This window comes from Procambarus clarkii, chromosome 38 (genome assembly GCF_040958095.1).
Source record: "Procambarus clarkii isolate CNS0578487 chromosome 38, FALCON_Pclarkii_2.0, whole genome shotgun sequence".
NCBI lineage: Eukaryota > Metazoa > Arthropoda > Malacostraca > Decapoda > Cambaridae > Procambarus > Procambarus clarkii.
This window is the reverse complement of record NC_091187.1, coordinates 9,838,963-9,857,217: the sequence shown is the minus strand read 5'-3', so window position 1 is coordinate 9,857,217 and position 18,255 is coordinate 9,838,963. Positions and strand designations below refer to the sequence as shown.

Sequence of the window (18,255 nt, the reverse complement as noted above, 5' to 3'; positions counted from 1 at the left end):
GTACTGATCAAGTCACTTATGATGTCAACGGACCAGTCTACAAGGGCCGTGAAGAGGGTTCGAATTGTTGATTCGATGCTTCACACCATTGTGATTTCAGCGTGTAATGAGACAGCGACGTCATTTAGAATAGGGGAGACAAGCTCATTCAAGAACCTACAGATTTACCGTCAATTTCACTAGGAGTATGTTGACCAGACCACACACACTAGAAGGTGAAGGGCCGACGACGACGTTTCGGTCGGTCCTGGACCATTCTCAAGTCGATTGTGATTAGATTCGTGATAGCAGTCCCAATCGACTTGAGAATGGTCCAGGACGGACCGAAACGTCGTCGTCGTCCCTTCACCTTCTAGTGTGTGGTCTGGTCAACATACTTCAGCCACGTTATTGTGACTCCTCGCCTGCGATTTCTATAAGAATTCGATCATCTGGATGGACAGTGAATAAGATTGGCGTGTTCGATTCACGATAGCACTTACGCAAGCACTTACGCACCTGGGGCCAGATTCACGAAGCAGGTACGCAAGCACTTACGAACCTGTCCATCTTTTCTCAATCTTTGGCGGCTTTGTTTACAATTATTAAACAGTTAATGAGCTCCGAGGCACCAGGAGGCTGTTTATAACAATAACAACAGTTGATTGGCAAGTTTTCATGCTTGTAAACTGTTTAATAAATGTAAACAAAGCCGCCAGAAATAGAGGAAAGATGTACACGTTTGTAAGTGCTTGTGTAACTGCTTCGTGAATCTGGCCCCAGGTGCGTAAGTGCTTGTGTAAGTGCTTCGTGAATCTGGCCCCAGGTGCGTAAGTGCTTGCATAACTGCCTCGTGAATCTGACCCCAGATGTGTAAGTGTTTGCGTAACTGCTTCGTGAATCTGTCCCCAGGTGTGTAAGTGCTTGCGTAAATGATTCGTGAATCTGGCCCCAAGTGCGTAAGTGCTTGCATAACTGCTTCGTGAATCTGGCCCCAGGTGCGTAAGTACAGTTAACTAAGGGTGGACTAGTGGATGTAAGAGAGCCATTACCCCCCGGTCCTATTTCACACACACACACACACACCCACACACACGCACACACACACACACACACACACACACACACACACACACACACACACACACACACACGCACACACGCACACACACGCACACACGCGTGCGCCATCAAACAATCCCCAACACGTAACTTAACACCTGTAATCTTCTCCTCCTACAGTTGGCGGACGACGCAGCAACGAGAGTGTGATGGCGGGCGGGAGGACGCTACAGAGTGGCCCCCGCGTCCTGCCGCCGCTGCCGCAGGACGCCGCAGACACTGACGCAGCCGCCAGCGACGCCAGCGACGCCACCACCGCAGACAGCCTGGCGGCGGCGAGCACCAGCCGCCACTACGAAAACTCCTCCGTCGGCCAAGGTAGTGGCGGCCATGTTGTCACCTCCACCAGGTTTGACAGTGTGTCTAGGGCTGCCTTGGAGGATTCCGGTGGGTCCAGTGTTGCTCTGGAGGAGTCCGGTGGTTCCAGGGCTGCCCTGGAGGAGTCCGGTGGTTCCAGGACTGCCCTGGAGGACTCTAGTGGGTCCAGGGCTGCTCTGGAGCAGTCCGGTGGTTCCAGGGCTGCCCTGGAGGACTCTAGTGGGTCCAGGGCTGCCCTGGCGGAGTCCAACCCCGAGACTTCTCCTACCTCACCCGACCAGCCCACTGCCCTGCTGCGTCACCTCGCCTCGGATACCCCCCAGGTCCCTCCTGTCCCTGGGGCAGGCGTGTCCCGTGCCCCTATACCCCCTGTGTACGGCCACCATGCCCGTAGATCAGGTGTCCCCGCGTACCCCCAGTACCGCAGTACCGCGTCGTACCGCAGTCTCCCCTACATCCGGCCGGTCTACAGGTCCCCATATGACTCCTACAGCAACGCCCCCAGCAGAGAGAAGGCCGTGAAGCACGCCCACAGCCACGCCAAGATGGGCGGCCTCCCCGCCCCGGAGAACGACCTGTCGGCGGTCTACGACTCGTTCGCGTACCCGGACAGTCGTGACCTGACCATGGGGGAGGAGCTGCCCCCTGTGGCTCGCCCAGGTAACCAGCGGTGCATGGCGCGGGTGTCTGTGTGCCCCCTAGGTCACACACCCTAAGGGGCGACGCCCCCCTTGATGGCTTCGTCTGCATGTTTGGGAAATATTTCTCCGTTCTCTCTAGTTCCCTTCCGTTTTCTCTCTCTCGAGCTCAATGGGTAACTTTAACACCCAAGTGAGCAGTGCATCCCATCTCCTATAAGCGGCTTCCTGTGTAGACTGGGGTCCTGTGTAGACTGGGATCCTATGTAGACTGGGGTCCTGTGTAGACTGGGGTCCTGTGTAGAGTGGGCTATCCATTTCCTTATAGCCTCTGTAACGTACAAGGAAAACTTTGCATGCATTGGAAATCCTCTTTTAAGATCCATTTATCTTTGCTGTGTTCTGAGGACCAATAGTGTGGCGCTTGGCCGCCAGGGTGGATCAACTACACTGTTGGTGGGTATGTGCCTGCCTGGGGCATGTTGTGTTTACTGTTTAGTCCTCCAGGAGCGAGCTCGTAGCTCTTGGGCCCCTCGCTCCGCCTCTCTAATCATCGATTCTACTGACTCCCGACATATTCTCTCTCTGTCTCCTGTCGTCTCCCTCTCTCTCTCTCTCTCTCTCTCTCTCTCTCTCTCTCTCTCTCTCTCTCTCTCTCTCTCTCTCTCTCTCTCTCTCTCTCTCTCTCTTTTTCTCACACACACATCCCCAAAAAGCAGCCCATAGCAGCTGTCTTACTCCCAGGTACCTATTTACTGCTAGGTGAACAGGGGCATCAGGGTGGTACCGACAGATCTTCAGCCTTCTTGGAAGACTGTCACAGCCGGGATCCCTCCATTGCCGCTAAGGAACTGGGCGGCTGTCTTAAACCCGCACATTAGCGTCTTCTGATTCGTCCTGCGCCATTTTTCCACAATTGTAGACGTAACATCCCCGCTACATATAGCGTCAACCCTGCTACATATAGCGACAACCCCGCTACATATAGGGGCAACCCCACTACATATAGCGGCAACCCCGCTACAAATAGCGGGCTTCTTGTTGCCATTTCCAGCCAAAATGTCCCTTGTGTTGTTTGCAATATCCGCTCTTCCCTCACCTACAACCATACTTGTGGACGGTCGGGGATTGAACACGGACCTGCATGACGCCACACAACTCCATCATCGGTAACGAAGCACAAACAACCCCCCCCCCTTCTCTCCAACTCCTGTGGAACAAACGAGCAGCAGCGTCCAACAGCCTCGTCGAGGACCGGGCCGCGGGGACACTAAGCCCCAAAATCATCGCAAGGCAGGACATAAAAAAAAAGACGCGCATTAAAAAGCGCTTCCATAATATGATCAAGACATTGCAACATTGGCAGGACAAATATTAGGAAACTTCACCTTTAAAGAGCACAGTCAAGTTGCTGTTGCCGCTGTAAGACAACACAAGCGGATAGCAAGACCTTTTCTAAGGGTGGATATCAAACCAATGACTGTATTTATGCCAGACATTAAACTGCTATCTAGGGTAAGGAATTATTGGACACTAACAGCTCTATTTAGAGCTAGAAAAGTTACTGAATTCATTCAATAAGCCATAAAATAACCTATAAGTGTTGTAATATAGTTGTTACATCTTGTTATAACGTTTTTATGACGTATTGAAACGTTGTTACAACTTGTGTTATGTGTTAAATCGAATGTTATGTCAACGTCGTAGTTTGATCGCGTGTTTGGTAGGCAGAGAGTACCTGATCAACCGGGTTGTGATTTATTCATCAAACTGCGTGTAGCTGCATCTTAATGCCTCATAATCAGGGTAATCCGGAATCCCGACGGTGTTTTCTCTTGCGCAATTTCTCCTTCTTCTCTTGCTGCTTCTTCGTTTATTATCGCGTCCTCGCCTCACTCCCTGTTTCAGTGTTACTTTACCAGTGTCTGTTGTATCCGTGGTGGGGAGAGTAGTTCTTAGTTACACACAGAAACCATAATAGCATGATGCATCAAATGAACAAATCCACCAGGGCCGTGACGAGGATTCGAACCTACGACGGAGAGCATCCCAGACGCTGCCTTAAGATCTGCCCGGATCCAAGTAAGTTCAGTAGAACTTCTGGTTTCAACTCTTTTCGACCATGTCGGAGCTCAGTCGATTAAGGCAGCGTCTGGGATGCTCTCGGACATAGGTTCGAATCCTCGTCACGGCCCTGGTGGATTTGTTCAGTTCTTAGTTATCTAACAAAATTATTTTGTCTCAGCATTTCATGTTTTGTATGTTCAGTTAAGTTTACGAATATTTAAGTCGCCCATAACACAGTTTATTTTCAGTTACGTTTACGAATATTTAAGTCGCCAATAATGCAGTTTATTTTCAGTTAAGTTTACGAATATTTAAGTTGCCCATAACGCAGCTTATTTTCAGTTAAGATTACGGGAATTTAAGTCGCCCATAACGCAGTTTATTTTCAGTTAAGATTACGGGAATTTAAGTCGCCCATAACACAGAGGTTATTACACGTATATGTCGTGTATGTGTTGCTCACATCATCCGCGTATCATTACCTTTTTAATCAGTTTAATCCTCATTGTTTCTGCATGTGCCTCTTCATTCTTGATGTGATGTTTACATTATCCGTTTTCTCTGGACAAATATCTTCATTCTTGTCTACATTATGTCAACATTTTGATATATCTTAATGTGGTATTCTGGTAACAGTTCCCCCCCCCCCCCGACTGAACGTTCATCAGTGTTACTGTAATTGTAAAAACATTCACTATTCTCAATATATACAAGTTATATCATCCATTTAATATATAGTACTGGAGCTATTTGCAGAGTACGACTTTAGGGAACTCTGTGTGTCCATCTTTGTCATTACTCTTTTAAAACCTTTAAAAACAAAACAAACATTTACCTTTGTTTACCTCACAGTTTTAGTTATACATATATTCATACACCGCCAGACTCCGAGTTAGCATACACGAGTATATTGGTGTATGCTCTGAATGATGTTAGAAACGGCTCCCCTTCCCCCCTGCCATTAAAGTTGCTAATACATCCCTTCCTTCAAGTGAGGGGAATGGGGGGTACCCCTCCGAGAGGGGGGGGGGGGGAATAGGGTCTTTCTCTAATATGGACTTCAATAGCATCGTTAACCCAAACCCCAGACCAGAAGATGATGAGACGACGACGTTTCGGTCCGCCCTGGACCATTATAGACCATTATAGACGGTTTCGGTCCATCGCGGACCATTATAGACGGTTTTGGTCCATCGCGGACCATTATAGACGGTTTCGATCCATCGCGGACCATTATAGACGGTTTTGGTCCATCGCGGACCATTATAGACGGTTTTGGTCCATCGCGGACCATTATAGACGGTTTTGGTCCATCGCGGACCATTATAGACGGTTTCGATCCATCGCGGACCATTATAGACGGTTTCGGTCCATCGCGGACCATTATAGACAGTTTCGATCCATCCCGGACCATTATAGACGGTTTCGATCCATCGCGGACCATTATAGAAGGTTTTGGTCTGTCCTGGACCGTTATAGACCATTATAGACGGTTTCGATCCATCGTGGACCATTATAGACGGTTTCGGTCCATTGCGGACCATTATCAAGTCTAAAATGGTCCAGGACGGACCAAAAAAGTGGTCACTACACACCAAAATCACACTTGCGTGATGCCTCAAATGAACAAATCCACAAGGGGTCGTGACGAGGATTCGAACCTGCGTCCTCTCCTCATGTTCTAGTGTGTGGTGTGGTCACCATATCTTCAGCCACGGCATTTTGACTCTTCGTATGGAATAGTGTCACTCTCACCTGACTTCGGCTTCGGAGGACCTCGAGTTTGGCCTCGGGGTCGGGCCCCAGGGAGCTATAGTAATAGAGCTCTCGGAACCCTCTCCAGGTATGCTCCGGGTACCTCTGGAGGTACCTAGAACCTCCTCCTGAGGTACCTACCTGCCTCTCCCTCTAGCTACCTGAGGGAGAGGCAGCTAGAGTGAAGGTATGAGGCATCGTGTGAACTCCGAGGTACGAAGGCTAGTGTTTGACTCTTGATGCTAGAGGACATCATTTCGCTCTCGGAAAGGCTCCGATTGTATCCTAGGATATCTTTGCAATCCTGACTGATATCCTGCAAGGCTGAATGGTAAGAACCAGCCAAGATATCATCATTCAAAATTCCGGAGGTTGAAATTATTGAATAGACTTTCGGTGATGTATTAAACCCTTGCGGAACACCTTCACGGGAAGATCATAGTGTTCCCTTAATGGTGACTTAGAGCGGAGTACTGTGTACTGTGTACTCTGGTACTATGTACTCTGTGAGTTGACTGACTTGATCGACCCCCCCAGATCTAGCCGGTGGCTGAGCGGACAGAACACTGGACGCATGATCCTGTGGTCCCGGGTTCGATCCCGGCTGCCGGCGAGAAACAATGGGCGGATTTCCTTGCACCCTGATGCCCCCCTGTTACCTAGCAGTAAATAAGTACCTGGGAGTTAGTCAGCTGCCACACGCTGCTTCCTGGGGGGTGGAGGCCTGGTCGAGCCCCGGGCCGCGGGGACACTAAGCCCCGAAATGATCTCAAGATAACCTCAAGGGCCCCACACACCAGGAGCCCTGGTCTTGACACCCTGGGTGCTAAGCTGGCTACCTGACACACACTAATTAGTGCCCAATCTATTTAGCTCCACCTGATCACAGGTATCCGATAGACCCATTGTGTTCCTTGTAATGAAGGCATTGGCTTAACCGCCCACTGTGAAAGGTCATTTATTTTAACCACTACAAGGCCTGGAGGGTAGGAGCGGCTACCACAACCACCACCACCCGTGGTGCTGGTGGTGGTCGACACACCAACCACCCTGACGCAATCTACCACTATTTCCGCCGGCATTTTCCCTTCAATTTGAACATTTTTTCCCTATTCTGTGTTGCTGTTGGTTCACATTCTTGTAGTGTGTTGTATAATGTAGATGTGGTAGAGCCCAATAGGCTCAGGAACCTGTACACCAGTTGATTGACGGTGGAGAGGCGGGACCAAAGAGCCAGAGCTCAACCCCCGCAAGCACAATTAGGTGAGTACAATTAGGTGAGTACACACACACACACACACACACACACACACACACAGAAGAATACACCTGTTGATTGACGGTTGAGAGGCGGGACCAAAGAGCCAGAGCTCAACCCCCGCAAACACAACTAGGTGAGTACAACTAGGTGAGTACACACACACACAGGTTGCAGAGATGGTCAGGGAAATGGCTACTGGAATTTAACACCAGTAAATGTAAAGTTATGGAAATGGGATCAGGTGATAGGAGACCAAAGGGACAGTACACAATGAAGGGGAACAGCCTACCTGTAACGATTCGAGAAAGAGACCTGGGAGTGGATGTGACACCTAATCTAACTCCTGAGGCACATATAAATAGGATAACGACAGCAGCGTACTCTACACTGGCGAAAATTAGAACTTCATTCAGAAACCTAAATGAGGAGGCTTTTAGGGCGCTTTACACTGCCTACGTGAGACCCGTCTTAGAGTATGCCGCGCCATCATGGAGCCCCCACCTGAAGAAACACATAAAGAAACTGGAGAAGGTTCAGAGGTTTGCGACGAGGCTTGTCCCAGAGTTACGAGGGATGGGATATGAAGAGCGTCTGCAGGAACTGAACCTTACGACACTAGAGAAAAGAAGGGAGAGAGGAGATATGATAGAGACATATAAAATACTCAGAGGAATTGACAAAGTGAAAATAGATGAAATGTTCACACGTAATAATAACAGAACGAGGGGACATGGGTGGAAACTGGAAACTCAGATGAGTCACAGAGATGTTAGGAAGTTTTCTTTTAGCGTGAGAGTAGTGGGAAAATGGAATGCACTTCAGGAACAGGTTGTGGAAGCAAATACTATTCATACTTTTAAAACTAGGTATGATAGGGAAATGGGACAGGAGTCATTGCTGTAAACAACCGATTGCTGGAAAGGCGGGATCCAAGAGTCAATGCTCGATCCTGCAAGCACAAATAGGTGAGTACAAATAGGTGAGTACACACACACACACACAAACATGCCAGAAAAATGCGTTGGGTCATCACCTTTGAGGGCGTAGCGGTGCCCGGCCAGCACTCACCATGAGTAAATGTTGATACTTAGTACCTAGGTACCTGGCAGAGGCACGCACACACACGCACACGCACGCACACACAGAGAGGCGGGCCGAAAGAGCAGAGCTCAACCCCCGCAAGCACAACTAGGTGAATCCACAGTATGCGAACAAGCCGGAATGGTCCCCAGGCCTATATGCAACTGAAAACTCCGCACCCCAGAAGTGACTCGAACCCATACTGCCAGGAGCAACGCAACTGGTGTGTATAGGACACCTTAGCTAAACCCTTTGCAACTGGTCCTGTACGCCAGTTGCAGAGTGCTTCCTGACAGTATGGGTTCGAGTCTCTTCTGGGGTGTGAGTTTTCAGTTACACACAGTGTGTGTGTGTGTGTGTACTCACCTAGTACTCACCTAGTTGTGTTTGCGGGGGTTGAGCTCTGGCTCTTTGGTCCCGCCTCTCAACCGTCAATCAACAGGTGTACAGATTCCTGAGCCTATTGGGCTCTATCATATCTACACTTGAAACTGTGTATGGAGTCAGCCTCCACCACATCACTTCCTAATGCATTCCATTTGTCAACCACTCTGACACTAAAAAAGTTCTTTCTAATATCTCTGTGGCTCATTTGGGCGCTCAGTTTCCACCTGTGTCCCCTTGTGCGTGTTCCCCTTGTGTTAAATAGACTGTGTGTGTGTGTGTGTGTGTGTGTGTGTGTGTGTGTGTGTGTGTGTGTGTGTGTGTGTGTGTGTATGTGTGCACGGCCCCAGCATGGAGCCCGTACCTTGTCAAGCACAAGACGAAGCTGGAAAAAGTCCAAAGGTATGCCACTAGACTAGTCCCAGAACTAAGAGGCATGAGTTACGAGGAAAGGCTGCGGGAAATGCACCTTACGACACTGGAAGACAGAAGAGTGAGGGGAGACATGATCACAACCTACAAAATCCTCAGAGGAATTAACAGGGATAGATAAAGATAAACAATTTAACACTGGTGGGACACGAACAAGGGGACACAGGTGGAAACTGAGTACCCACATGAGCCACAGGGACGTTAGAAATCAACTTATTTCAGTGTGGGAGTAGTTAACAGGTGGAACACATTAGGCAGTGATGTGGTGGAGGCTGACTCCATACACAGTTTCAAATGTAGATCTGACAGCCCAATAGGCTCAGGAACCTGTACACCAGTTGACTGACAGTAGAGAGGCGGGACCAAAGAGCCAGAGCTCAACCCCCGCAAACACAACTAGGTGAGTACTAGGTGAGTACACACACACACACACACTAGATAGAGCCCAATAGGCTCAGGATCCTGTACACCAGTTGACTGACAGTAGAGAGGCGGGACCAAAGAGCCAGAGCTCAACCCCCTGCACGGTAAGTGTGTGTGTGTAGCATCACATGTGAGCCACACCTGTCAACACTACCCTCCCCCCATCGCCCCACACCTGTCAACACTACCCTCCCCCCATCGCCCCACTGAGCCACAAACCCTGACCCATTAAAGCCAGTCCCGTTCACTACATCGTGGGAGATGTAGACACGACCTGTTGGGCACAGATCGATTACCCGTTGTGGTGGAGAGTGGGGGGATAGGGGAGGATAGCACCCTATCCTCCGTGGACAGGGCTAGACACCTCTACTGAACACATACTTCACTAGTTTACTGACCAATATGTCCTAACACATCACTAACTCACTCCATGGTGGACAGAGCTGCAGGTCTTGTCAAACCTTCTCGTATTAGACCAATTCTGACAGGATTTGGCCCAATTCTGTTTCTTCTGGGGCCTATTTCTGCTTCTTGTAAGCCTATTCAGCATTATCTAGCCCTATTCAGCATTATCTAGCCCTATTCAGCATTATCTAGCCCTATTCTAGCCCTATTCAGCATTATCTAGCCCTACTCAGCATTATCTAGCCCTACTCAGCATTATCTACCCCTATTCTAGCCCTATTCAGCATTATCTAGCCCTATTCAGCATTATCTAGCCCTATTCAGCATTATCTAGCCCTATTCTAGCCCTATTCAGCATTATCTAGCCCTATTCTAGCCCTATTCAGCATTATCTAGCCCTATTCTAGCCCTATTCAGCATTATCTAGCCCTATTCTAACCCTATTCAGCATTATCTAGCCCTATTCTAGCCCTATTCAGCATTATCTAGCCCTATTCTAGCCCTATTCAGCATTATCTAGCCCTATTCTAGCCCTATTCAGCATTATCTAGCCCTATTCTAGTGTATTTTCAATACTTTAATATTGAAGAAAAATCTAAGTTGTTTCTTCAAGAAAATTATTTCATTGCCTTAAGGAAGAAGCATTTGCCAAAACGCTTCTGGCAAAGTATGGAGTCATGAAATGTTATTGAAAACGTTATATTTGGACAAAAAAATATTGTTTTTCTCCAAGACTCTTGAGGCATTTTCCAACAATAGGTATTGCCGCTCCACACCCCACTCGAATCCCTTGGCCCCACCGTAGCCCAACCTATTCTGTCAAAAAAATCCAACCCCCTCTACCCACTTGAAGACACTATACCACGCTTTTCCCCCTTTCACTGTCAAACCTGGTGCGCTGTTGGGTGCAGCACCGGCAGTAATGATTGTGCAAAGAGTATTAATAGCTGTAGTGACACTAGCATTGGTTGTAGATGAACAAGTAGTGGTTGTAGTTACTCCTAGTCTAACCCAGGTAAGTGTAGAGTAGTGTTATCTATATATATCTTTAGAATATAGCTAACTTTTAAACTAATCTCTTTATTCCCTTGTAAGATTACATTATATAAGTGCTAGACCAACCAGGCTGTGGTGGGTATGTGGGCCTGCGGGCCGCTCCGAGCAACGTGAGATAAGGTGTAGTTATCTTGTGGTTATCTTGAGGTTATCTTGAGGATATCAGTGTCCCCTGCTATCTTGGGGTTATCTTGTGGTTATCTTGTGGTTATCTTGAGGTTATCTTGAGGATATCAGTGTCCCCTGCTATCTTGGGGTTATCTTGTGGTTATCTTGTGGTTATCTTGAGGTTATCTTGAGGATATCAGTGTCCCCTGCTATCCATAAAGGTAGGAAATAACTTCGTGTAATCAACGTTGCGGAAATGGTCCAATTTTTTGTTATAGATGAGGCACCTTGCTTGTTTCCTGGTGAGTGTTGACCTCTTGACCTGTGAGGCACCTTGCTTGTTTCCTGGTGAGTGTTGACCTCTTGACCTGTGAGGCACCTTGCTTGTTTCCTGGTGAGTGTTGACCTCTTGACCTGTGAGTCACCTTGCTTGTTTCCTGGTGAGTGTTGACCTCTTGACCTGTGAGGCACCTTGCTTGTTTCCTGGTGAGTGTTGACCTCTTGACCTGTGAGTCACCTTGCTTGTTTCCTGGTGAGTGTTGACCTCTTGACCTGTGAGGCACCTTGCTTGTTTCCTGGTGAGTGTTGACCTCTTGACCTGTGAGGCACCTTGCTTGTTTCCTGGTGAGTGTTGACCTCTTGACCTGTGAGGCACCTTGCTTGTTTCCTGGTGAGTGTTGACCTCTTGACCTGTGAGGCACCTTGCTTGTTTCCTGGTGAGTGTTGACCTCTTGACCTGTGAGGCACCTTGCTTGTTTCCTGGTGAGTGTTGACCTCTTGACCTGTGAGGCACCTTGCTTGTTTCCTGGTGAGTGTTGACCTCTTGACCTGTGAGGCACCTTGCTTGTTTCCTGGTGAGTGTTGACCTCTTGACCTGTGAGGCACCTTGCTTGTTTCCTGGTGAGTGTTGACCTCTTGACCTGTGAGGCACCTTGCTTGTTTCCTGGTGAGTGTTGACCTCTTGACCTGTGAGGCACCTTGCTTGTTTCCTGGTGAGTGTTGACCTCTTGACCTGTGAGGCACCTTGCTTGTTTCCTGGTGAGTGTTGACCTCTTGACCTGTGAGGCACCTTGCTTGTTTCCTGGTGAGTGTTGACCTCTTGACCTGTGAGGCACCTTGCTTGTTTCCTGGTGAGTGTTGACCTCTTGACCTGTGAGGCACCTTGCTTGTTTCCTGGTGAGTGTTGACCTCTTGACCTGTGAGGCACCTTGCTTGTTTCCTGGTGAGTGTTGACCTCTTGACCTGTGAGGCACCTTGCTTGTTTCCTGGTGAGTGTTGACCTCTTGACCTGTGAGGCACCTTGCTTGTTTCCTGGTGAGTGTTGACCTCTTGACCTGTGAGTCACTTGCTTGTTTCCTGGTGAGTGTGACCTCTTGACTGTGAGCACCTTGCTTGTTTCCTGTGTGAGTGGTTGACCTCTTGACCTGTGAGGCACCTTGCTTGTTCCTGGTGAGTGTTGACCTCTTGACCTGTGAGGCACCTTGCTTGTTTCCTGGTGAGTGTTGACCTCTTGACCTGTGAGGCACCTTGCTTGTTTCCTGGTGAGTGTTGACCTCTTGACCTGTGAGGCACCTTGCTTGTTTCCGGGTGAGTGTTGACCTCTTGACCTGTGAGTCACCTTGCTTGTTTCCTGGTGAGTGTTGACCTCTTGACCTGTGAGGTCACCTGCTTGTTTCCTGGTGAGTGTTGACCTCTTGGACCTGTGAGTGCCTACCTTGCTTGTTTCCGTGGGAAGTGTTGACCTCTTGACCTGTGAGGCACCTTGCTTGTTTCCTGGTGAGTGTTGACCTCTTGACCTGTGAGGCACCTTGCTTGTTTCCTGGTGAGTGTTGACCTCTTGACCTGTGAGGCACCTTGCTTGTTTCCTGGTGAGTGTTGACCTCTTGACCTGTGAGTCCACCTTGCTTGTTTCCTGGTGAGTGTTGACCTCTTGACCTGTGAGGCACCTTGCTTGTTTCCTGGTGAGTGTTGACCTCTTGACCTGTGAGGCACCTTGCTTGTTTCCTGGTGAGTGTTGACCTCTTGACCTGTGAGGCACCTTGCTTGTTTCCTGGTGAGTGTTGACCTCTTGACCTGTGAGGCACCTTGCTTGTTTCCTGGTGAGTGTTGACCTCTTGACCTGTGAGGCACCTTGCTTGTTTCCTGGTGAGTGTTGACCTCTTGACCTGTGAGGCACCTTGCTTGTTTCCTGGTGAGTGTTGACCTCTTGACCTGTGAGGCACCTTGCTTGTTTCCTGGTGAGTGTTGACCTCTTGACCTGTGAGGCACCTTGCTTGTTTCCTGGTGAGTGTTGACCTCTTGACCTGTGAGGCACCTTGCTTGTTTCCTGGTGAGTGTTGACCTCTTGACCTGTGAGGCACCTTGCTTGTTTCCTGGTGAGTGTTGACCTCTTGACCTGTGAGGCACCTTGCTTGTTTCCTGGTGAGTGTTGACCTCTTGACCTGTGAGGCACCTTGCTTGTTTCCTGGTGAGTGTTGACCTCTTGACCTGTGAGGCACCTTGCTTGTTTCCTGGTGAGTGTTGACCTCTTGACCTGTGAGGCACCTTGCTTGTTTCCTGGTGAGTGTTGACCTCTTGACCTGTGAGGCACCTTGCTTGTTTCCTGGTGAGTGTTGACCTCTTGACCTGTGAGGCACCTTGCTTGTTTCCTGGTGAGTGTTGACCTCTTGACCTGTGAGTCACCTTGCTTGTTTCCTGGTGAGTGTTGACCTCTTGACCTGTGAGGCACCTTGCTTGTTTCCTGGTGAGTGTTGACCTCTTGACCTGTGAGGCACCTTGCTTGTTTCCTGGTGAGTGTTGACCTCTTGACCTGTGAGTCACCTTGCTTGTTTCCTGGTGAGTGTTGACCTCTTGACCTGTGAGGCACCTTGCTTGTTTCCGGGTGAGTGTTGACCTCTTGACCTGTGAGTCACCTTGCTTGTTTCCTGGTGAGTGTTGACCTCTTGACCTGTGAGGCACCTTGCTTGTTTCCGGGTGAGTGTTGACCTCTTGACCTGTGAGGCACCTTGCTTGTTTCCTGGTGAGTGTTGACCTCTTGACCTGTGAGGCACCTTGCTTGTTTCCTGGTGAGTGTTGACCTCTTGACCTGTGAGGCACCTTGCTTGTTTCCTGGTGAGTGTTGACCTCTTGACCTGTGAGGCACCTTGCTTGTTTCCTGGTGAGTGTTGACCTCTTGACCTGTGAGTCACCTTGCTTGTTTCCTGGTGAGTGTTGACCTCTTGACCTGTGAGGCACCTTGCTTGTTTCCTGGTGAGTGTTGACCTCTTGACCTGTGAGGCACCTTGCTTGTTTCCTGGTGAGTGTTGACCTCTTGACCTGTGAGTCACCTTGCTTGTTTCCTGGTGAGTGTTGACCTCTTGACCTGTGAGGCACCTTGCTTGTTTCCTGGGTGAGTGTTGACCTCTTGACCTGTGAGTCACCTTGCTTGTTTCCTGGTGAGTGTTGACCTCTTGACCTGTGAGGCACCTTGCTTGTTTCCTGGTGAGTGTTGACCTCTTGACCTGTGAGGCACCTTGCTTGTTTCCTGGTGAGTGTTGACCTCTTGACCTGTGAGGCACCTTGCTTGTTTCCTGGTGAGTGTTGACCTCTTGACCTGTGAGTCACCTTGCTTGTTTCCTGGTGAGTGTTGACCTCTTGACCTGTGAGGCACCTTGCTTGTTTCCTGTGAGTGTTGACCTCTTGACCTGTGAGGCACCTTGCTTGTTTCCTGGTGAGTGTTGACCTCTTGACCTGTGAGTCACCTTGCTTGTTTCCTGGTGAGTGTTGACCTCTTGACCTGTGAGGCACCTTGCTTGTTTCCGGGTGAGTGTTGACCTCTTGACCTGTGAGTCACCTTGCTTGTTTCCTGGTGAGTGTTGACCTCTTGACCTGTGAGGCACCTTGCTTGTTTCCGGTGAGTGTTGAACCTCTTGACCTGTGAGGCACCTTGCTTGTTTCCTGGTGAGTGTTGACCTCTTGACCTGTGAGGCACCTTGCTTGTTTCCTGGTGAGTGTTGACCTCTTGACCTGTGAGGCACCTTGCTTGTTTCCTGGTGAGTGTTGACCTCTTGACCTGTGAGGCACCTTGCTTGTTTCCTGGTGAGTGTTGACCTCTTGACCTGTGAGTCACCTTGCTTGTTTCCTGGTGAGTGTTGACCTCTTGACCTGTGAGGCACCTTGCTTGTTTCCTGGTGAGTGTTGACCTCTTGACCTGTGAGGCACCTTGCTTGTTTCCTGGTGAGTGTTGACCTCTTGACCTGTGAGGCACCTTGCTTGTTTCCTGGTGAGTGTTGACCTCTTGACCTGTGAGGCACCTTGCTTGTTTCCTGGTGAGTGTTGACCTCTTGACCTGTGAGGCACCTTGCTTGTTTCCTGGGTGAGTGTTGACCTCTTGACCTGTGAGGCACCTTGCTTGTTTCCTGGTGAGTGTTGACCTCTTGACCTGTGAGGCACCTTGCTTGTTTCCTGGTGAGTGTTGACCTCTTGACCTGTTGAGGCACCTTGCTTGTTTCCTGGTGAGTGTTGACCTCTTGACCTGTGAGGCCCTTGCTTGTTTCCTGGTGAGTGTTGACCTCTTGACCTGTGAGCCACCTTGCTTGTTTCCTGGTGAGTGTTGACCTCTTGACCTGTGAGGCACCTTGCTTGTTTCCTGGTGAGTGTTGACCTCTTGACCTGTGAGTCACCTTGCTTGTTTCCTGGTGAGTGTTGACCTCTTGACCTGTGAGGCACCTTGCTTGTTTCCTGGTGAGTGTTGACCTCTTGACCTGTGAGGCACCTTGCTTGTTTCCCTGGTGAGTGTTGACCTCTTGACCTGTGAGGCACCTTGCTTGTTCCTGGTGAGTGTTGACCTCTTGACCTGTGAGGCACCTTGCTTGTTTCCTGGTGAGTGTTGACCTCTTGACCTGTGAGGCACCTTGCTTGTTTCCTGGTGAGTGTTGACCTCTTGACCTGTGAGTCACCTTGCTTGTTTCCTGGTGAGTGTTGACCTCTTGACCTGTGAGGCACCTTGCTTGTTTCCTGGTGAGTGTTGACCTCTTGACCTGTGAGGCACCTTGCTTGTTTCCTGGTGAGTGTTGACCTCTTGACCTGTGAGGCACCTTGCTTGTTTCCTGGTGAGTGTTGACCTCTTGACCCTGTGAGGCACCTTGCTTGTTTCCGGGTGAGTGTTGACCTCTTGACCTGTGAGGCACCTTGCTTGTTTCCTGGTGAGTGTTGACCTCTTGACCTGTGAGGCACCTTGCTTGTTTCCTGGTGAGTGTTGACCTCTTGACCTGTGAGGCACCTTGCTTGTTTCCTGGTGAGTGTTGACCTCTTGACCTGTGAGGCACCTTGCTTGTTTCCTGGTGAGTGTTGACCTCTTGACCTGTGAGGCACCTTGCTTGTTTCCTGGTGAGTGTTGACCTCTTGACCTGTGAGGCACCTTGCTTGTTTCCTGGTGAGTGTTGACCTCTTGACCTGTGAGGCACCTTGCTTGTTTCCTGGTGAGTGTTGACCTCTTGACCTGTGAGGCACCTTGCTTGTTTCCTGGTGAGTGTTGACCTCTTGACCTGTGAGGCACCTTGCTTGTTTCCTGGTGAGTGTTGACCTCTTGACCTGTGAGTCACCTTGCTTGTTTCCTGGTGAGTGTTGACCTCTTGACCTGTGAGGCACCTTGCTTGTTTCCTGGTGAGTGTTGACCTCTTGACCTGTGAGGCACCTTGCTTGTTTCCTGGTGAGTGTTGACCTCTTGACCTGTGAGGCACCTTGCTTGTTTCCTGGTGAGTGTTGACCTCTTGACCTGTGAGGCACCTTGCTTGTTTCCTGGTGAGTGTTGACCTCTTGACCTGTGAGGCACCTTGCTTGTTTCCTGGTGAGTGTTGACCTCTTGACCTGTGAGGCACCTTGCTTGTTTCCTGGTGAGTGTTGACCTCTTGACCTGTGAGGCACCTTGCTTGTTTCCTGGTGAGTGTTGACCTCTTGACCTGTGAGGCACCTTGCTTGTTTCCTGGTGAGTGTTGACCTCTTGACCTGTGAGGCACCTTGCTTGTTTCCTGGTGAGTGTTGACCTCTTGACCTGTGAGGCACCTTGCTTGTTTCCTGGTGAGTGTTGACCTCTTGACCTGTGAGGCACCTTGCTTGTTTCCTGGTGAGTGTTGACCTCTTGACCTGTGAGGCACCTTGCTTGTTTCCTGGTGAGTGTTGACCTCTTGACCTGTGAGGCACCTTGCTTGTTTCCTGGTGAGTGTTGACCTCTTGACCTGTGAGGCACCCTTGCTTGTTTCCTGGTGAGTGTTGACCTCTTGACCTGTGAGGCACCTTGCTTGTTTCCTGGTGAGTGTTGACCTCTTGACCTGTGAGGCACCTTGCTTGTTTCCGGGTGAGTGTTGACCTCTTGACCTGTGAGGCACCTTGCTTGTTTCCTGGTGAGTGTGACCTCTTGACCTGTGAGGCACCTTGCTTGTTTCCTGGTGAGTGTTGACCTCTTGACCTGTGAGGCACCTTGCTTGTTTCCTGGTGAGTGTTGACCTCTTGACCTGTGAGGCACCTTGCTTGTTTCCTGGTGAGTGTTGACCTCTTGACCTGTGAGGCACCTTGCTTGTTTCCTGGTGAGTGTTGACCTCTTGACCTGTGAGGCACCTTGCTTGTTTCCTGGTGAGTGTTGACCTCTTGACCTGTGAGGCACCTTGCTTGTTTCCTGGTGAGTGTTGACCTCTTGACCTGTGAGGCACCTTGCTTGTTTCCTGGTGAGTGTTGACCTCTTGACCTGTGAGGCACCTTGCTTGTTTCCTGTGAGTGTTGACCTCTTGACCTGTGAGTCACCTTGCTTGTTTCCTGGTGAGTGTTGACCTCTTGACCTGTGAGGCACCTTGCTTGTTTCCTGGTGAGTGTTGACCTCTTGACCTGTGAGTCACCTTGCTTGTTTCCTGGTGAGTGTTGACCTCTTGACCTGTGAGGCACCTTGCTTGTTTCCGGGTGAGTGTTGACCTCTTGACCTGTGAGGCACCTTGCTTGTTTTCCTGGTGAGTGTTGACCTCTTGACCTGTGAGGCAACCTGCTTGTTTCCTGGTGAGTGTTGACCTCTTGACCTGTGAGGCACCTTGCTTGTTTCCTGGTGAGTGTTGACCTCTTGACTTGTGAGGCACCTTGCTTGTTTCCTGTGAGTGTTGACCTCTTGACCTGTGAGTCACCTTGCTTGTTTCCTGGTGAGTGTGACCTCATTGACCTGTGAGTCACCTTGCTTGTTTCCTGGTGAGTGTTGACCTCTTGACC

The 18,255-nt window shown here is 49.7% G+C and overlaps 1 protein-coding gene across 2 annotated transcripts in view; it reads left to right on the top strand.

Annotated features, from left to right (window-relative positions):
• The window catches only part of LOC123749309 (uncharacterized), a 92,252-nt gene that overhangs the window by 56,421 nt on the left and 17,576 nt on the right, over positions 1–18,255 (top strand). For both annotated transcript variants that reach the window (XM_069337691.1, XM_069337692.1), the window contains one exon: positions 1,222–2,079. In XM_069337691.1, the coding sequence (XP_069193792.1) occupies positions 1,222–2,079 (858 nt within the window). The remainder of the gene's footprint in view (positions 1–1,221; positions 2,080–18,255) is intronic.